This window comes from Poecilia mexicana, unplaced genomic scaffold, assembly GCF_051168715.1.
Source record: "Poecilia mexicana isolate PSO_F unplaced genomic scaffold, ASM5116871v1 scaffold_4, whole genome shotgun sequence".
Classification (NCBI taxonomy): domain Eukaryota; kingdom Metazoa; phylum Chordata; class Actinopteri; order Cyprinodontiformes; family Poeciliidae; genus Poecilia; species Poecilia mexicana.
In genome coordinates this window covers 28071102-28087429 of record NW_028263373.1, presented here as the reverse complement: position 1 = coordinate 28087429, position 16328 = coordinate 28071102, and the positions used below count along the sequence as shown (strand labels likewise).

At 41.6% G+C, this 16328-nt stretch overlaps 3 protein-coding genes across 4 annotated transcripts in view; 1 reads left to right on the top strand and 2 right to left on the bottom strand.

Annotated features, from left to right (window-relative positions):
• cyfip1 (cytoplasmic FMR1 interacting protein 1) overlaps nucleotides 1–9255 on the top strand; it is a 34085-nt gene extending 24830 nt beyond the window's left edge. The window contains exons 22-31 of the mRNA XM_015004091.2: nucleotides 48–247; nucleotides 1858–1945; nucleotides 6630–6773; nucleotides 6867–6957; nucleotides 7066–7196; nucleotides 7279–7351; nucleotides 7532–7626; nucleotides 7749–7987; nucleotides 8085–8232; nucleotides 8618–9255. Of these exons, the coding sequence (XP_014859577.1) occupies nucleotides 48–247; nucleotides 1858–1945; nucleotides 6630–6773; nucleotides 6867–6957; nucleotides 7066–7196; nucleotides 7279–7351; nucleotides 7532–7626; nucleotides 7749–7987; nucleotides 8085–8232; nucleotides 8618–8782 (1374 nt within the window). The 3' untranslated portion in view covers nucleotides 8783–9255. The remainder of the gene's footprint in view (nucleotides 1–47; nucleotides 248–1857; nucleotides 1946–6629; nucleotides 6774–6866; nucleotides 6958–7065; nucleotides 7197–7278; nucleotides 7352–7531; nucleotides 7627–7748; nucleotides 7988–8084; nucleotides 8233–8617) is intronic.
• On the bottom strand, nucleotides 3167–3832 carry fndc9 (fibronectin type III domain containing 9). The gene has a single exon (XM_015004092.2). It carries the CDS (start codon nucleotides 3830–3832, stop codon nucleotides 3227–3229), a length of 606 nt encoding a protein of 201 aa, XP_014859578.1. The 3' UTR covers nucleotides 3167–3226.
• On the bottom strand, nucleotides 9204–15889 carry nipa2 (NIPA magnesium transporter 2). Of its 2 annotated transcripts, none has more exons than XM_015004094.2 (6): nucleotides 15732–15889; nucleotides 14889–15110; nucleotides 13296–13352; nucleotides 12954–13044; nucleotides 12563–12723; nucleotides 9204–11561 (listed from the first exon to the last, which is right to left on the bottom strand). In XM_015004094.2, the coding sequence occupies exons 2-6, from the start codon at nucleotides 15025–15027 to the stop codon at nucleotides 10906–10908; spliced, it is 1104 nt and encodes a 367-aa protein (XP_014859580.1). In that variant the 5' UTR covers nucleotides 15028–15110; nucleotides 15732–15889; the 3' UTR covers nucleotides 9204–10905. The 2 variants fall into 2 exon arrangements, with proteins under 2 accessions (XP_014859580.1, XP_014859579.1); XM_015004093.2 differs by lacking the exon at nucleotides 15732–15889 and adding an exon at nucleotides 15217–15500.
• Nucleotides 15890–16328: the final 439 nt, after the last annotated feature.

The following is a 16328-nucleotide window of genomic DNA, read 5'->3' as shown; positions in this document are numbered from 1 at the left end:
GCTGCCCTTTTCTGCATTTGCCAACTGTTTTCACTTCCTGTTTCCAGGAGCTCGAAGGTCTTCTGGAGGTCAATCGCATGACGCACAAGCTGCTCAGTAAGTTCTTGACCCTGGACAGCTTCGATGCCATGTTCCGCGAGGCCAACCACAACGTGTCGGCCCCATACGGCAGGATAACGCTGCACGTCTTCTGGGAGCTCAACTACGACTTTCTGCCCAACTATTGCTACAACGGTTCCACCAACAGGTGGGTCGGCTGCAGTAGAGAGGCTGCCGCGTTTAGTTCTGCTGTGGTTAAATTCTCAGGGATTATATGCAAATTATTTTTTATTTGCTTAGAAGTGATGTTTCACGGAATGACCAGCAATACATAAAAACAGTAAAAAGACAGAAAATGAGGTCTCCATGTTGTAGTTTTACTGCAGTGAGAATGCATTTACACAAAACGAAATGAGAACCAGATGCATTGAAGAGTCCGTTTTAGCAATAAATTCCCTGTTTTGTGTTTATTTTCAGTTAAAAACAACAGATGGATCAGTGAAAGGTCAGAAGGATCAGCTTGGTTTTAAACAAATAAATGCAAATGGCCAGCTCAGCAGAAGCAGAGCACCATGCCAGCTGAGCTGAGTTTGCAGCTGCCACAATTGTTCTGCTCATATTTCTCAGAGTGACTCAAATAAATAAATGACGCCTGTTTATATCTTTTTTATATTGTCCTAAATTTTGATTTCCCCTTTCTTCCTATTGAGTTTCAGTTTTATCTGGCTTTATTTTAGTTGCACTTAAAGATTTGTGGTCCATCAACAAAAACAGAACAAACCAGAATCCAGTTTTAAGGACTGAATAAAAGGTGTTGATTTAAAAGGAAAAAAAAAACTTGAATCAACATTAACGTAGTTGGTACATAGACAATACAATAATGCTCATTTACCTTGCAATAAATTTAAATAAACCGCATTACATAACAAAACAAACTATCACTGATGACTGAGACTGCTGCTGCTGAATCAGCAGTCGAATAAATATGTTTTAAATTTTGCTTCATGACCCAGGTTTTTTTTTTTTTAATGTTTTTACTTTAAACTTTACATTTTGAACTCTTACTACAACTCTGGCGTGTTCACTGATTAGAAAGGAATCATATTTTTAAATGTCCCTCCAGTCAGCCACTGGTCAGGGCAGATCAAGGTGAAACCCGGCCAGCTCACATTTCCAGACTCATCAGCATCGTGTGTTTTCAGCCACATGGTGCCACTTTATAGCATGCTGGTTAATGCTGCAATTAACACATTGAAATTTGGTCCTCTGTCTCTTTAAGAAACTATCCTCTGGAAGTCATCAGAACGTCTTTCCTCTATTAATCCTTTAACAACGTTTCACTGAGCAGCAGCTCCTATAATGAGCTCAGCAGATGCCCAGTTCCATCGGGTGTTTGCTAATTGCTGCTGGCTAGTCTGGAGGAGCTGGTATGTTTTTGATGAGGGAATAACACTACATGATTTAAAGCTCAAGCAAGTACATTTTCCATTATGCTGGCCTTTAATGACCATCATCTGGTTTTATTAGCTTGGTTTTTACATTTACTGAAATTGCGTCTCTTCATTGTACTTCTTCAGGTGCTGCATTAATGGACATGGTATTTTCTCTGCAGTTACATAAAATCTGCGCTCCTGAAAGCGCTGAAAGTTTCAACAACAGCTTGTGTGTAAAGAGATGGGATTGTGGCTGATAGGTTGTAAAGTTGCTCCTGATGGCTGTGTGTGTGTTCATTCTTTACTTTTCATCTCTGTGTAATGTACCCAGCTGTTTATGTTGCACTGTGACGCGTGTTTGAATAATCTCCTTCTGTGTGTCCAGGTTTGTGCGCACCATCCTGCCCTTCTCTCAAGAGTTCCAGAGGGATAAGCCCCCCAATGCTCAGCCCCATTATCTGTACGGGTCAAAGGTCAGTGCATTCCTCTGTTATCACCGCTCCCAGAGAACGACTCGCTTTATTTCTTTGGATTCCATAAGCAACAGATTTTTTTTGTCGTGACCTGACCAGCTGTGCATAAGCACATGTTAAAGCTAAATGTTTACTGCATGATAATAAAATCTAGGGCTGGGCCAGATGGCTTAAAAATACAACCTCAGAAATGTTTCATACCACATCTGATTTCTGATTTTAATTTTTTTTTTGCTTTTTGCTTTCTTTTCTAAAAAATTAATTGAAAATGATGGAAAATATTGTCAGTAAGTGGCTTTAACTTCAGTCATTCTTTCTGCGAATATTAGGGTCAGGCTGCAAGAATTTCTGTTTAATTACAAGAACATAGTTATAACGTTAGCAGAATAAAGACACAATTTTACCTGAAAAATGTCTTAAAATGATAAAAAAAAACAAAAAAAAAACTTTTTTATTAATGCAAAAAAAAGAACTTGGACTAATTTATTTTTTTTGTGTTGGAGTTTTCCTAATATTACAACTTCATTCTGGTAATAACTTTATTCTGACTTTATTGTTATATAACTTTATTCTTGTATTGCTACGACTGTATTCTTGTAGCATTTACTTTATTTTTGTAAAAAAACTCATATATTTCCCAACTCATATATTTCGCCGTATAGTTGACCTGAATTCAAAGTCCAGATAAATAAAAGCTATAGAAAATGTTTGTCAAACAAGATGACATCACTGAACTGTCAAAATCTTAAAAAGCGCATTCATGGAAAAAGAAAAATCCAGATTTTCCAAATATTACATTTGCAAAAACTAAATATTTGATTGATCAATTAAATTGATTTATTGCCCAGCCTTAATGAAATCCCTACAGAATATAAAGGGAAGGAAACTTTATTGAAGGAAACATTGTGCTGAGTTTCATGTCTCTTATGTCTTGTGCAAAATGTTTAGGGAAAAACTTCTCTCTGCAAAACATAAATAAATAAATAAATAAAATATTAATCTAGAAGGTTAAAGCTGAAAAACCCTTTATGAGTTTAGTATTTCGAGCAGGATGACCATCTTCACTTTAACAGCTTGTATGTTTAGGTTAACTCACTTAAAATGGTTCAAACTGTCTTGTCATGAATGGTTGCTATGACGATATCCCTGTAAGCACAAATAGGATTTTCATTGAGCGGGTAAAACGTTCGGTGATAATTCATCCGGGGTCGGCGGGGGGCGCGGAACAATACCGTGGTGACCTCAATCCGCTCGATTAATGCCGGCTCTCTGTCAGCCGGCTCAGCCCTCATGCTCCGGGGTAATTACATGGCCGCCCGGCTGCGCCAGCATCAGCGACGTCTGCATGGCGGCGGCCCGCTTGATGCTCTCCTCGCTGCTGCTGCTCCTGGCCTGGAACAGATGTCCCGAACTGGACATGTCCTGGCGGGCGGAGGCCGTCACCACGGGGCGGCTCTCGGCGGCGCGGCCCGGCAGGGAGCACATGTTGTGGAGGCAGCCCCACAGCAGGACGCCGGCGATGACCAGCAGCAGCAGGCAGCAGGTCAGCCACACGCCCACCGCCACCTCCCAGCCCGCCCGGTCGTGGCCCTCGCTGCTCTCGCTCGGCGTGCTGAACACCTGGCACTGCTCCCGGACGGGGTCGGCGGCCTGGCACGTCACGCACAGGAAGTAGGCGGTCTGGGGCAGCAGGTTGCCCAGGTAGGTGGCGGTCTGGCTGACGGGGATGCGCTCCTCGTGCTTGAAGCTCTTGCGCTTGTAGCCCATGATGAGGCTGTTCCAGTTGGGGTCGTACATGACGCTGTAGAAGGTGTCCAGGCAGGCGGGGGAGGCGGGCCACGTCACCCTGGCCGAGGTGGACGAGATGTTGTAGACCGTGACCACCATGACGACAGGAAGAAGAGCTTCCTGTTTAGTTTCGCTTTATTTTCCAGCTGCAGGCTCACAGCATTAAGTCAAACTGTAAAAGAGGCAAAGGAAGTACAGAGTAAGAAATACTAAACACTCATTAAATACAATTTTTAAAAAAACTCCTAAAGAAACTCTGATGGTGATTGGTGCATCCCATCCCATTCCCACTGCTGCAGTCACAGCACAGCTTTTATGTCTATGATCTAAAACTGCATCTTATAGTGGAGGCATGAAACCACATCTTGGCCATTTTTCCATTATGCTGCCTCCATTAAACTTTATGTGGTTTTTGGATTAAAAACAATCACCACGGTAACTCAATGCCACCAGAAGTAAATGACGCAAATCTCTCATCCGGGCCACTCATTTTAATGTATATTTCAACTAATTGATTTTCATCTGTTGCTAAAACAGGCTTCAATTATTGAGCCTAATGAAGGCTCATTTATTTTTTCTATCTTTAAATAACCGGTTAAAAAAATAAAAATAAAATAAGAGTGCAAAAAACCTATAGAAGCGACAGAGAGTATGATGGATTATCTGTGAACCGCTGGGAGGCAGATGAAGATGTGTGCAGATGTTCACTAAATTACATAATACAGGATTGTTAGTGGAGAGGCTTATCTTTACTCTGTCACCTGTTATGTGAAAGGAAAGGTGATGATCTGTCAGCCGAAACCATCGTTAGAAAAAAAAAAGGGAAAAAAAACGCGCTTTGGGTTTTAGTAGATTGAGATAATTTAAAGTTTAAATGTTCTGCACTTCCATTTTTTTAATGCAACAACTAGAGTAAATAAATGATTACATTGATTTTACTTCACTTTTTTTTATTAACTTTAGGCTTCATTTTCACATTTTCCTCCGTTTTTCCTCTTTTACTAATCTCTAACCCTGGCTAGGTGTTTTTAGACATTTAGTAATTAGAACATGTAAGTTTAAAGGCAGCCATGTTTAAAACATTCAACTTGGTAAATCAAAAACATGCATTCACATGCAACTTTCCTTCTCGATCAGATTAACATTTATCGACTTTCTGTTGCGTGTGCTGCCACAAGATCTGATCTCCACAGCAACCAAAGTTATTTTGAGACAATTCACAGCATAACGTGGATAAAATTCAAGCCTACCATGAAAACACTCCGCTGTGTGACGGTCCTCCCAGTGTGTTGAGCGTCGCTGCTGGTGTTCTCTCACCTCTTCCATTATAACCAGACAGAGACGCTCGATGCAGAGTCCTGCTCCGAGGGACTGAAGCACAGATCAGCGCGTCTTTATCTCAGATTCTGCAACACTAGAGGGAGTGTTGCCGGATTAGAGCAAACGCAGGAGAGGGAGCTAAAATCTCCTGTTTGGGATGAAAAAAGTGCATTTTCTCCCGTCTGTGGGTCAGTCATAGGTCATACTCTCTGCAGGGATTGTTTTCTGTTTCTTTTTTTTTCTTGCTAGCTCCTCTGTGGCGATGCAGATCTTTAATTTCCTGTTGTCCAGGAATGTGGTGCATGTCATATCTGGAACATTAAGTGGTGAGATGAAATGTGCTGCAGCCGCTTCATCCATCTGTCCACCTGTTTCTTCCCACAGTGCAACAACCACTGCTGACCACGCTGTCATGGAGCGAGGTGTTCACAAGCTGGTTTAAATGTTTGATGAAGTTGATTAAATTAAAATCTGTTTCTTTGCCATGTTGTGATCTGTCGACCTCCAACAAGCTTTTATTTTTGGCCTCAGAAGTCCGAACTCAATACAGTTGCAAGTCAGAAACTCGGAAGTAGTGATGATAATCGGATAATTTAATGTAGAGCTGTTGCATTTAGCTTTATTTAGTTAAAGATGCTGAACATTTTATCTTTGTTTTGGTATTTGCTTCATTTTGTTAGCTTGTTTTTTTATTTTTTATTTTGTTTTATAGGTTTTTTATTCTATTTATTTTATTAGATTACTTATTTGTGTTCTTTCATATTCTTCTGGGAACTCAGATTTTTTTGTTGTTTTTTTAAAGTGTGTATTTTTCACACTTTAAAACCAAGTAAACTTTATTTGAGCGCCTTTCATAGGCAAAACCATGACATATAAATGCTTCTTGTGTAAATTTTTTTGAGTATTTTGAGATTTTTCTGACAGAATTTTAATTCTCTTTTTTTTTTTTAAATTTAGGTTAGAATTGCAAATATTGTTTAAATTACTATTTATTTATTTATTTATTTATTAAACATTTGCTCCTAGGGGACATGAAAAAAACTGTATTGTTCCTTAATCGAACATGGCATCTGGAAATATTTTAGGATATATATTCAAAATTATGGACTATAAAGGATTTTTCAGTTTTGTGCATTAAACCTGACCTTTGACCTTTGGGGTGGGATACAAGAAGCTGGCACCCTTTAATAACTAAAAATAGTTAGTTTCAGGTTTTCTTTTTTTTTTATGACTTCCTTCATTTTTAACTTATTTTGTTGATTATATTTATCTTTGGACCTTTTAAATTCAATTTGCTGGAAACAGAAGTAGAAGACACTCCAACTCTTATAAGCCAGTTTGTCTGTGGGGCTATCAGTATTTTTATATACCGACATTCAGAGCATTTTGACACATAAAATGGAGTGCTTGTGAAATATTTTCCAACTTGTATTTGAAAAAGTCCTTCAAAACAGGCCAGATGTGGCTGAGTTTGAAATAATTTGCATGACAAATATGACTTTTACATTCAAATAATTAAAAAGAAGAAGGTTTTTCCTAATCATCACCTGTCTTTTGTGTGTTTGTGTGTGTGCAGACCCTGAACCTGGCGTACAGCAGCACATTCACCACCTATAGGAACTTTCTGGGCCCGCCACACATTAAGGTCATGTGCAGACTGCTGGGCTACCAGGGCATCGCCGTGGTGATGGAGGAGCTGCTTAAGGTCGTCAAAAGTCTGGTGAGTGTAGTCTAGAAGACTATGGATGGAGCTTCTGTCATTTGTCTTTTCTCCATCATCATCATCGTCATCGTCCTCTGTTCCGTCATTCAGCTCCAGGGAACCATCCTGCAGTACGTGAAGACGCTGATGGAGGTCATGCCCAAGATTTGCAGACTTCCACGCCACGAGTACGGCTCCCCTGGTAGGTGGCAGCGCACTGAATGTTAGAATAGAGCATCATATCTCAATTCAGCATATAACCCAAATGTTACTGATTATTAAGCACACATGCCTTGTGTTTTTGTTCCAGGCATCCTGGAGTTCTTCCACCACCAGCTGAAGGACATTGTGGAGTATGCCGAGCTCAAGACTGTGTGCTTCCAGAACCTGAGAGAGGTGGGCAACGCCCTCCTGTTCTGCCTGCTGAGTGAGCAGAGTCTGGTAAGGATCGGTCCGCTTCAGGATGCAGCTCTGACTCTCTGCTATGCAGCCAGCTGACGTTTTTCATGTCCGTGTCTTGCAGTCTCAGGAAGAAGTGTGCGACTTGCTGCATGCTGCACCTTTCCAGAACATCCTGCCGCGAGTGCATGTCAAAGGTAAGCACATTAACATCAACTTCCCACTTCTTGTTAATCATCTGTAGTAAGTGTAGTCACTTACTACAGATGACTATCAGAAATCAAATCAAAATAGTATTGATAAAATGTTTCTAAATCTTCCTGCACCAGTAAAATAAGTAGTACCGACCCATTCTTTGTGTTCTCCTTGCTGTTCAGATGGGGAACGCCTGGATGCCAAGATGAAGCGTTTGGAAGCTAAATACACAGCGCTGCACATGGTTCCTCTGATCGAGCGCCTCGGAACACCGCAGGTAGAACCAGGCTAAGCGTTTCCGTGGTTGCAGAGTCAACATCGTAGCATCATTCTTTGTGCTTTTTAAAATCCTGCCAGAGTGACGTTATGACCAGAAAACTATTGCTCCCTTTCCTTTAGCAAATAGCCATTGCGCGTGAGGGCGACCTCCTGACTAAAGAGCGGCTGTGCTGCGGCTTGTCCATGTTCGAAGTCATCCTGACGCGCGTGCGTGGGTTCTTGGACGATGCCATCTGGCGTGGCCCGTTGCCCAGCAACGGCGTGATGCACGTGGACGAATGCGTGGAGTTTCACCGCCTGTGGAGCGCCATGCAGTTTGTCTACTGCATCCCTGTGGGAGCCCACGAGTTCACAGTGGAGTGAGTGCAGGATCTCTTCCTGTCAAACACAAAGTGAGCCGCTAAAGTCAACGTGTTTATCTGAAACATGCGTCCGCTTCCTGCTCCCTTTCTCCAGGCAGTGCTTCGGAGACGGCCTCCACTGGGCGGGCTGCATGATCATCGCCCTGCTGGGACAGCAAAGACGATTCGACATCCTCGACTTCAGCTATCACCTGCTCAAGGTGCAGAAACACGACGGCAAGGACGAGATCATCAAGAACGTGGTGAGCTGGAGAGCGGATCAGTAACACAACCCGCATTGCACAAATAGATTTTAGTACCGATTTCCCGTCATTTATTTTGTAACACTCATTCTCCAGTTACTTCTGTTTTACTTTATGACTAACTAATGACTTAATAAATTACAGATACTTCACATTTCTATCTCCATCTTTAGCAAACATGAGTAATTATGAGGGAAATCAGAACTATTTATTACCCCCATTGACTGTCCTCTTCAAATAAAATATGCTGCAACTCACATCACTGATTCATCGTGACAAATGAGCATGTAGGGAGGCACCATGGGAAATTACTAGTTTGTCCTAAACGTAGGTGTGTATTGATGTTAATATGTTAACGTGGGGCGTATCTGTGTGTTTTCTTCAGCCTCTAAAGAAGATGGTGGACAGAATCCGCAAATTCCAGGTCCTGAACGACGAGATCTTTGCCATCCTGAATAAATACATGAAGTCTGGAGATGGAGAGAACATGCCGGTGGAACACGTCCGCTGCTTCCAGCCACCGATCCACCAGTCGCTCGCCAGTAGCTGAGGCGCTGCTGCTCCTCTGCTCGCACTTCAGGTCCGCTTCTGGGTTCCAAACACTGTCAGCATTCTCCTGTTTTCCTTTGGCCTTCAGTAGCTAAGGACCATTAACTGCGATAAGGGGCCACATTTTGAACATTTTTGATTTTTGTTTTTGTATTCACTTGTGCCTTATAAGAAAAGAATAGATACCGCCCTTTTTTGAAAGAGCTATTCTTTTGTACTTGCAGGTAGCTGTAGTTCAGGGAGGGAAATTAGTTTTATGAGTATTTAAGGGTTTGCTGTGGTGGAACATTAAAAGGGTGAACCTATTTTTGAGTAAGGAAAAAATGGTAATTTTGTACTGTCTACATGCATGCTCAAACATTTTAAAGATTAATGAGAAATAACCCTCATCCTTATTATGTTAAGCAAATTATTTACTGTGCCTTGTTTGAAATCTTTTAATCATTTTAATTCAATAAATATGTAACAAATCTGTTTTTTTTTGTCAAGAGATTTTTTTATGTAAAAAGTTCCCCCACCTACCTCCAGATAAGACTCCAAACATAAATTACTTTAAAGTATCACAAAAAATGTCAATTATACTGAGGTTTTTGTCAAAATGTCATTGTCAGCAGGTCCTCAAACCAGAATATATTAGCTTTATATTTTTGATTCATAGAAAGGTCAGTGTGTGAAAATCCATATACATATAACAAAGCATTTCTTTAGAAAATATTTACAGAGCTACAGAGGAATGCAGGTCAGTTAAAGCCGGGGTAGGTGACTTTTATAAATGTGTTTCTTTGTTTTGCATATTTATTAAAACTATCACAGTCGTGACAATATAGCATTACAGATAATCTGAAAAATAAAATGGAGCTCCTCTGGCTTCTATAACTACTGACGTACACAGCCCAGTCGTCCAATCAGAGCCAGCGGGAGGCTCTTGGCGCTGTTATGCTACAGCTTCTGTCGTCAGCAGAGCCTCCCATGAATGCTATGGCTAGTTAGCATAGCCACAGCGGATAAACGATTTTCCTGGAATGGTAAGTTGTTGCTCCACCATTAGCGCATTTAGCAGCGGCGTGTTATGGCAGTATGATTTTTGCATCCTTGCTCTATTATTTTATCGGCCTCACGCTTACATAACCATAACAGGTCAACACCCTTAACAAGGGTACAGAACGACGCATGGCTGAAAGCGGAGCTTACGCTCCATTATTTGTCCCGGTGTCAGACATAAAAGGGCAATATTATGCATTTACCAGCCATATAATGTCATTTAGAGCTCAATAAAGTAACTATGTTAACTTGAGTTCTATAAAAACGCCACATGTGTACGACTTAAAATAAATTTTATTTCCCAATTTAACGCCTTGAAATTAAGCCTCTGTCTCTTTAAAAACACCTGCTCTGTATGAAACCCCGCCTTCAGGAAGTCATCACAACATGGCTTCATTATCCCTGTAACTGTTTTTTTTTAAACCAGCCTGACACTGAAAAGTCACTCCTATAATGAGCTCAGTGGATGCGCAGTTCCACCAGGTGTTTGCTAACTGCTGCCGCTGAATGGGGGACTATGGGAGAGAGCCCTCTGTGAGGCTGAAGTTTGTAAACTGCGTCTCCAAGGAGGAGCTGCGCCTCACAGGTCAGCTAGCTCCAACCAGATGTTTTGCACAGCTGAATGGTTGCCATGAGCATTGAAAGGATTTCTCAAACATGCATAAAAGAGTCAAGGCAAAACTCCAGGTATGTTTTTTGATGAGGGAATAATTTTATAACATGATGTAAAGTTCAAAGGTTGTTTCTGACTGGGAGTAGTGTCTTCCTTCAGAGGGCAGCTGTAGCACTAATATGAAGTGGAGGAGCTCGATGTATTCACAGATTATCTGTGTCATACTGTGTGGACATGGTGACAGTTTTAACCAATATGTAAAAAAAACTTTTTCTTATAAGTTACTTACCCCCAACTATAACCAAATATGACAGTCTAAGTAAATTAAGGCAAATTAAAACAAATACAATCTACTGGTCCATCCGTGTCCCCCTTCCTCCGCTCACAGTTGATTGTCTCATTATTTTAGAAGCTATCGGCACCAACGCAACGGTTGAGTCTGAAGACGAAAAAAAAACAAAAAACTTTTATTAAACATCTAAAGAGGAAGTCATTGCTCCGTTCCTCCTGGAGACGCTGTCGAAAGGCAAACCCCTGTCCTCCATGTCCTCTGTGGACTCGTCCTGCAGCAGTTCGTAGTTGGTGTGCGCGGCCGAGCCATTGGCTGCCGGGGCGCCGCCGCGCTCCTCCTTCCTGATGGACACGGCCAGCGTCGCCAGGCTGACGCTGATGTCTTTGAAGGCGTGCAGCAGGAAGATGCCCACGATGATGGTGAGGAAGCCACTAAGGGTGCCGATCACGTCGCCGGCGCCCATGTGCTCCCACTCTTTGAAGAGGATGGCGGAGCAGGTGAGCACGGACGTGGTGAAGAACACGTAGTAGATGGGCGTCACCAGCGAGGTGTTGAAGATGTCCAGGGCCTTGTTCAGGTAGTTGATCTGCGTGCTCACGCAGCCCACCAGGCCCAGGAGGAGGATCCAGGCCAGGGGGTTCTTAAACACGTTGACGCCGGCGATGCCCTCCTTGATGGCGATGCCCAGTCCTTTGACGCAGGACACGGAGAGCGCCCCGATCACGGAGCAGATGGTGATGTAAACCAGGATGTTGGTCTGACCGTGGCGCGGGGAGACCACAAAGATGAAGATGAGAGCCACAATGACGACAAGAGTGGCGAAGAACAAAAACCCTTAAAAAAATTAAAAAAATACAATGAGGAAAAATCTTTTTAAATAGTATTCAAACCACATACATGAATGCATTTTATGTGCTAGAACAGGCAAGTTTCTCAAAGATTCTTTTTTATACATTCATATGTTAATCAGAGGTCTTACTTCTTGTTAATCTTGTACATTCTTGGGTTTTTTCTGAGGCAAAAATTAGAGTTTCACTCAAATGTCTTCATTACGTTCTTGAGACAGTTGAGGCTACCTGCTAAGTGCTAACATAACGTTGCTAGCTTGCTAGTTTTTTTGGGTCCATTGTGGGAAAGTTCAAACTTATCAATGATGATCATACATTCCTACGGAGATGCACGTCTTAAATTCCTGTCATAACAAACTTAAAAGTCTTAAATTTAAGTTGGTGAAACCTGCAGAAACCCTGATGTGGGGCTGCAACCTGCAGCTCTTTACAGCTTCCACAATGGCTCTTAACTTCTGACTAAAAATTAAGAAAAAAACAGTTGGTGTTTTTAAATAAAGATATAGCAACAAATGCAGGATTTTTTTTCCTGCAATATTTGCACTGGATCTCCAGAAAGAATGACACTAACAGCATCAGTAATATGTTTTAGATAGGTTGGAGTCTACGCTTTTTTAAAATAAAAAAACAACCTTTTATGTTCTTTATTTTAAATCCTAAACAATAGAAATAAAACACAGCTTTAGAAACAAGCAAAAAAATCCTAAAGTAGATATTTTGTCAAAAATATTGTCTTTTTTTTTTTTCAAAAGCATATGTGGCATTTGTGGTTCTAAACTAGTTTTTGTTTTTGGTTTGTTTTTTGTATTTTTGACGTCTTGAGCAAAATGTCTCTTTACATTGTAAGTCTTGTTGTCCCCTGTGCCAGATCAGCAAAAGAGTATTGCATGTGAGAGGCTGTCGAGCAGAAAGTTGCGGAAAGCTTTAAGGCAGCATCAAAGCTCTCATGTGTGACAACACCATTTTATTCCGCTGAGTCATCCCTACCTGGGTCGACCAGCTTCTTGGCCATGGCCTCCAGGCTGTCGATCTCCTCCTCCTTCGGCGCATGAATGACCATGGTGGTGGAGCCGAGGATGCTCAGCAGGCAGCCCAGCTTCCCATGCAGGTTTAACCGCTCAGTCAGGAAATATGACGACAGCACCGCACTGCAGCACACACACAAAAAAAAAAACCCAATACCTGTCATGGAAAGTTTAAACCTAGGATTGTGCATGCTTGGAAACAAACATAAAAGATTCCACACTGTGTGTTACTTCAGGTCATTTACTCAAGAACGTACTGATAAACAAGAAAGAGCTATTGGTTCCAGTTTCAGCTGCACGATGTTTTTGATAAAACGTTTCGGTGTCGAGTGCACGTGATGAGGCGTCTATACCTGACGAGCACGCTGAGGGCTCCCAGGGGCGTGACCAGGGTGGCAGGGGCAAAAGCATATGCTGCGAAGTTGGCTGCTTCCCCAGCACCCACTGGAAAAAACCGACCAAACAAACAAAACGTTAGCATACAGTCAGAACATGTCACAGTAGAGCCAGACGTGGGGAAACAATGTAATACTGTCTGAGGTTTGCCACACCGCAACAAAACTGAGTACCAACACACTGACCCATGTCACTGAAGCCAATCTGCTGAAATGTTTTTTTAAATACATATATATATATATCTACAGATTTGGAAATGTGATCAAAAATATTACAATAACACAAAGCATATCACTTACTTGATAGTAAACCAGCCCACCACAACCATTCTTTAAGATATGCATGACCGCCCTGCCCTGAAAAACAGAGAAAACTGAATTTATTACTGCATCAATAAATAAGAGAGGAATGAATCAAGAAGCAACCTCACATCTAAGAAGAACCGAGTAAAAGAAAATCATCATAAGGAGGCATCTGATCTTACTTACCACTCACTTTTTGAGAAGTTTTTTTCCCCCCCAAAACCATCTATTTGAACAGCGGCCATTTTGCTTGACCCATAGCACTTTGTGTGATTTGTGTAAGTTTCCCAAAATAGAAGACTTAAATTCTTACATATTAGATTATTACTAGACTGGGTTTCAGTTTGTTAGACCAGACTGGTCACACTGGACCAGGACAGCATACAGCTGCACACTGGACCAGCCAGGCCTTTCAAAATAAAGCTTACAGATCCCATCATTAAAAAAGGGGATGGGGTCTTATAAGTCATATCAGAAGTTGGCAACTTTTACGATCTAAAGAGCCATTTCAGCCCTCACTCCAGTTCATCTAAATAAAACTTTAGAGATGCAAATGTTACATTACTATTTAAATGATCATATTTTTTAAAGAACCCGTTTTATTTATTTCTGGATTTTAAAATACACAAAAACATGAAAACTTTGGAAAACGTGAGGATTGAGCCATTTTTCTTGTATGGGATTTTGATATTTTGGGAATATCTGAAATAAAAATTACTACTTATACTTTTAATTGCATTCTATTGTAAAAAAAAAAAATACAGTGCAATTATTTCCATACATATACATCAACTCCTAAAACCTGGATTTATTACATCTTTATTTTAAAAAAAATCAATTGATTCTTTAGCATTTTTAGTCACATTTATTATTATTATTATTAAACCTTGGAAGGTCTAAAGAGACACTCAGAGCTCCATGTTGCAGATGTCTGCATTAGATCGCCAATTCTCTTAAAATAAGGCGTAGAAATACTCTTCCAAATAAAAGCCTCAATATTTCATTGTGACATTATTGCAAAAGTAGTTCCCATAAAACTAGAGTGACTAAACCAGTAATTAAGATTATGTTTGGATCATAAGTTCTTCAGGGACCTGGACAAAAAAAAAAAGACAGAATCAAGATGATCCTCACACTAAAAGTGTTGCTCTTTTGTAGGTTTGACTATAAAAAACGTTTAAAATTCATATTAGCTCATTTATGTTACACAAACGCTGTTAGACACTGCGAACCATTAAGATATCATCTAGTCTTCATTACACTTGCTGTCTAAAGTCCATTATTGAAACAAACCTAAGGAAGAACCTTCAAATCTGAGGAGAAGGTCAAGGGAGCTATTGATATTAATGATTACCAGGAGTTGAAAAGACTCTGACACACACAACACACATGAACACACCCTGCTCCAGGGAGCTGGTTTAAACACGCCTGTAAATCACAGGGCAGGGATTAGCGAGTTTCCTGACTGGTCTGACTTCTGGTTTGGCTGCCAGCGATGCACATCAGCAGCAGGGAGTGCCTTAAGGGCAAGCTGGCAAATTCAATCAGATATGTTGTGATCTGGGTGTTCAGAAAGAGAGCGGCCAGTACCTGCCCGCATCGATCCCTTCTTAGCCAGCCTCAGAAGACCTTTCTTCTTCAGGATGAAGCTTCCACCGATGAAGATGCTGGAGCTGATGGCCAAAGCCAGGCCGATGTAGAAATCGTACTTCCCCCGGTCCTGACCCATGGTGATCCTGGATGTGTTGGAGTGATTTTTCACATCTACCACCAAGCAGGGAAGATGCTCACCAAAGGAGCAGTTCTGGCAACCTGGATGGAAAGGGAGGGAGAGGGGGGGGGGGGTGAAAGAGCACAATAAGAAACAACAACACAGTTTCCTCAGACTTCACGTCCATCCCTTACAGCGGGAACCTACCGGCGACACAGGACACATTACACAGCGGAAAACCATAACCTGACGCGTTGAAGAAATCCATCTAGGGCGCAGCGCGTTGAAGAACATATAGTCCCCTCAGTTGCCTTATCCCATACAAAGACATGAGAGACTGAGCATATCCAACCGGTTGTATGAGTGTTGTGCTGCCACAGACACAAAGCCTTGTGAAACTCGGTCAGCTGCTATGTAAATGAACTTATTTCAGGAGTTTGGAATCAGGAAGTGGCATTCCTCTAATGGGAATGTTGGGTGCACCTTGATAGGAAGCTAACCTGAAGAAGCTCGGGTCATAATTAAGGCTCTATTACCAACCAATAAGCTGCTTCTGCAGTTGCTCTGACGCGCCTAACCTATAATTTGACTCATCTACAAATAAGTGGATACAGCGAGTTGAACACGTTAGCTACCATTAGCATCACAGCACTCCTAGCTAAGCCACAGGAGCAATTGTTAGCGACAAGCAGCGCAGTTTGATAAGTCCCCACCTTAATTACCTGCTCAAAGGCGGCTGTATTTTTCCCCTCCGAAACAAGCGAACAGCGACTGGCCAGCCTGCGTCTCGGCTCTGCTTTGGACGGTCACATAATGCTTCCTCCTTCTTCAACCAGGTACCGATAGCGGCCACTGGAGGACTGCCGCACCACGAGCTTCTTCTTCTGCTTATCAGGGCAGAGCGGAGACCGTTGAACCGTGTGCCCTCCGCAGGCTGAAACCCAGTACCACAGAGATCACTTACCGACGGACAGGAAACACTACACCGGCACCACTGGGTTCTACATTACAACAAAATGACAGAATCAGTGTAAAAACAACTTAAAAACTTTAACACCTTAGGCAAAGAAACGAAGAGGCGGCTCAAACGAACACGAGGCCATAAAGAGAATATATTTTAGGGCTGCTATAAAGGTTGGTGTTATGCAAAATCGACTTTTTTTGAGGTTTATAAAAAAATATGACAAAGACATTATGTCATATAATAATGGCATTCCCTCATCAAAATCATACAAACATACTCCCTCAAAATAATCAGTTCAAAACTTTATAATTAAATACAAGTTATCTGGATGTGTTAAGACGACTCCGACAAGGCC

Bases quoted from the DNA above. Each gene is read 5' to 3' on its own strand.
- nipa2 (XM_015004093.2), bottom strand. From the start codon at position 15,277: ATGGATTTCTTCAACGCGTCAGGTTATGGTTTTCCGCTGTGTAATGTG. The intron at 13,045-13,295 runs GTAAGTGATATG...GGTTTTTTCCAG, and splicing joins GTGGGCTGGTTTACTATCAA to TGGGTGCTGGGGAAGCAGCC. The intron at 12,724-12,953 runs GTATAGACGCCT...TGTGTGCTGCAG, and splicing joins GCCCTCAGCGTGCTCGTCAG to TGCGGTGCTGTCGTCATATT.
- fndc9 (XM_015004092.2), bottom strand. From the start codon at position 3,832: ATGGTGGTCACGGTCTACAACATCTCGTCCACCTCGGCCAGGGTGACG.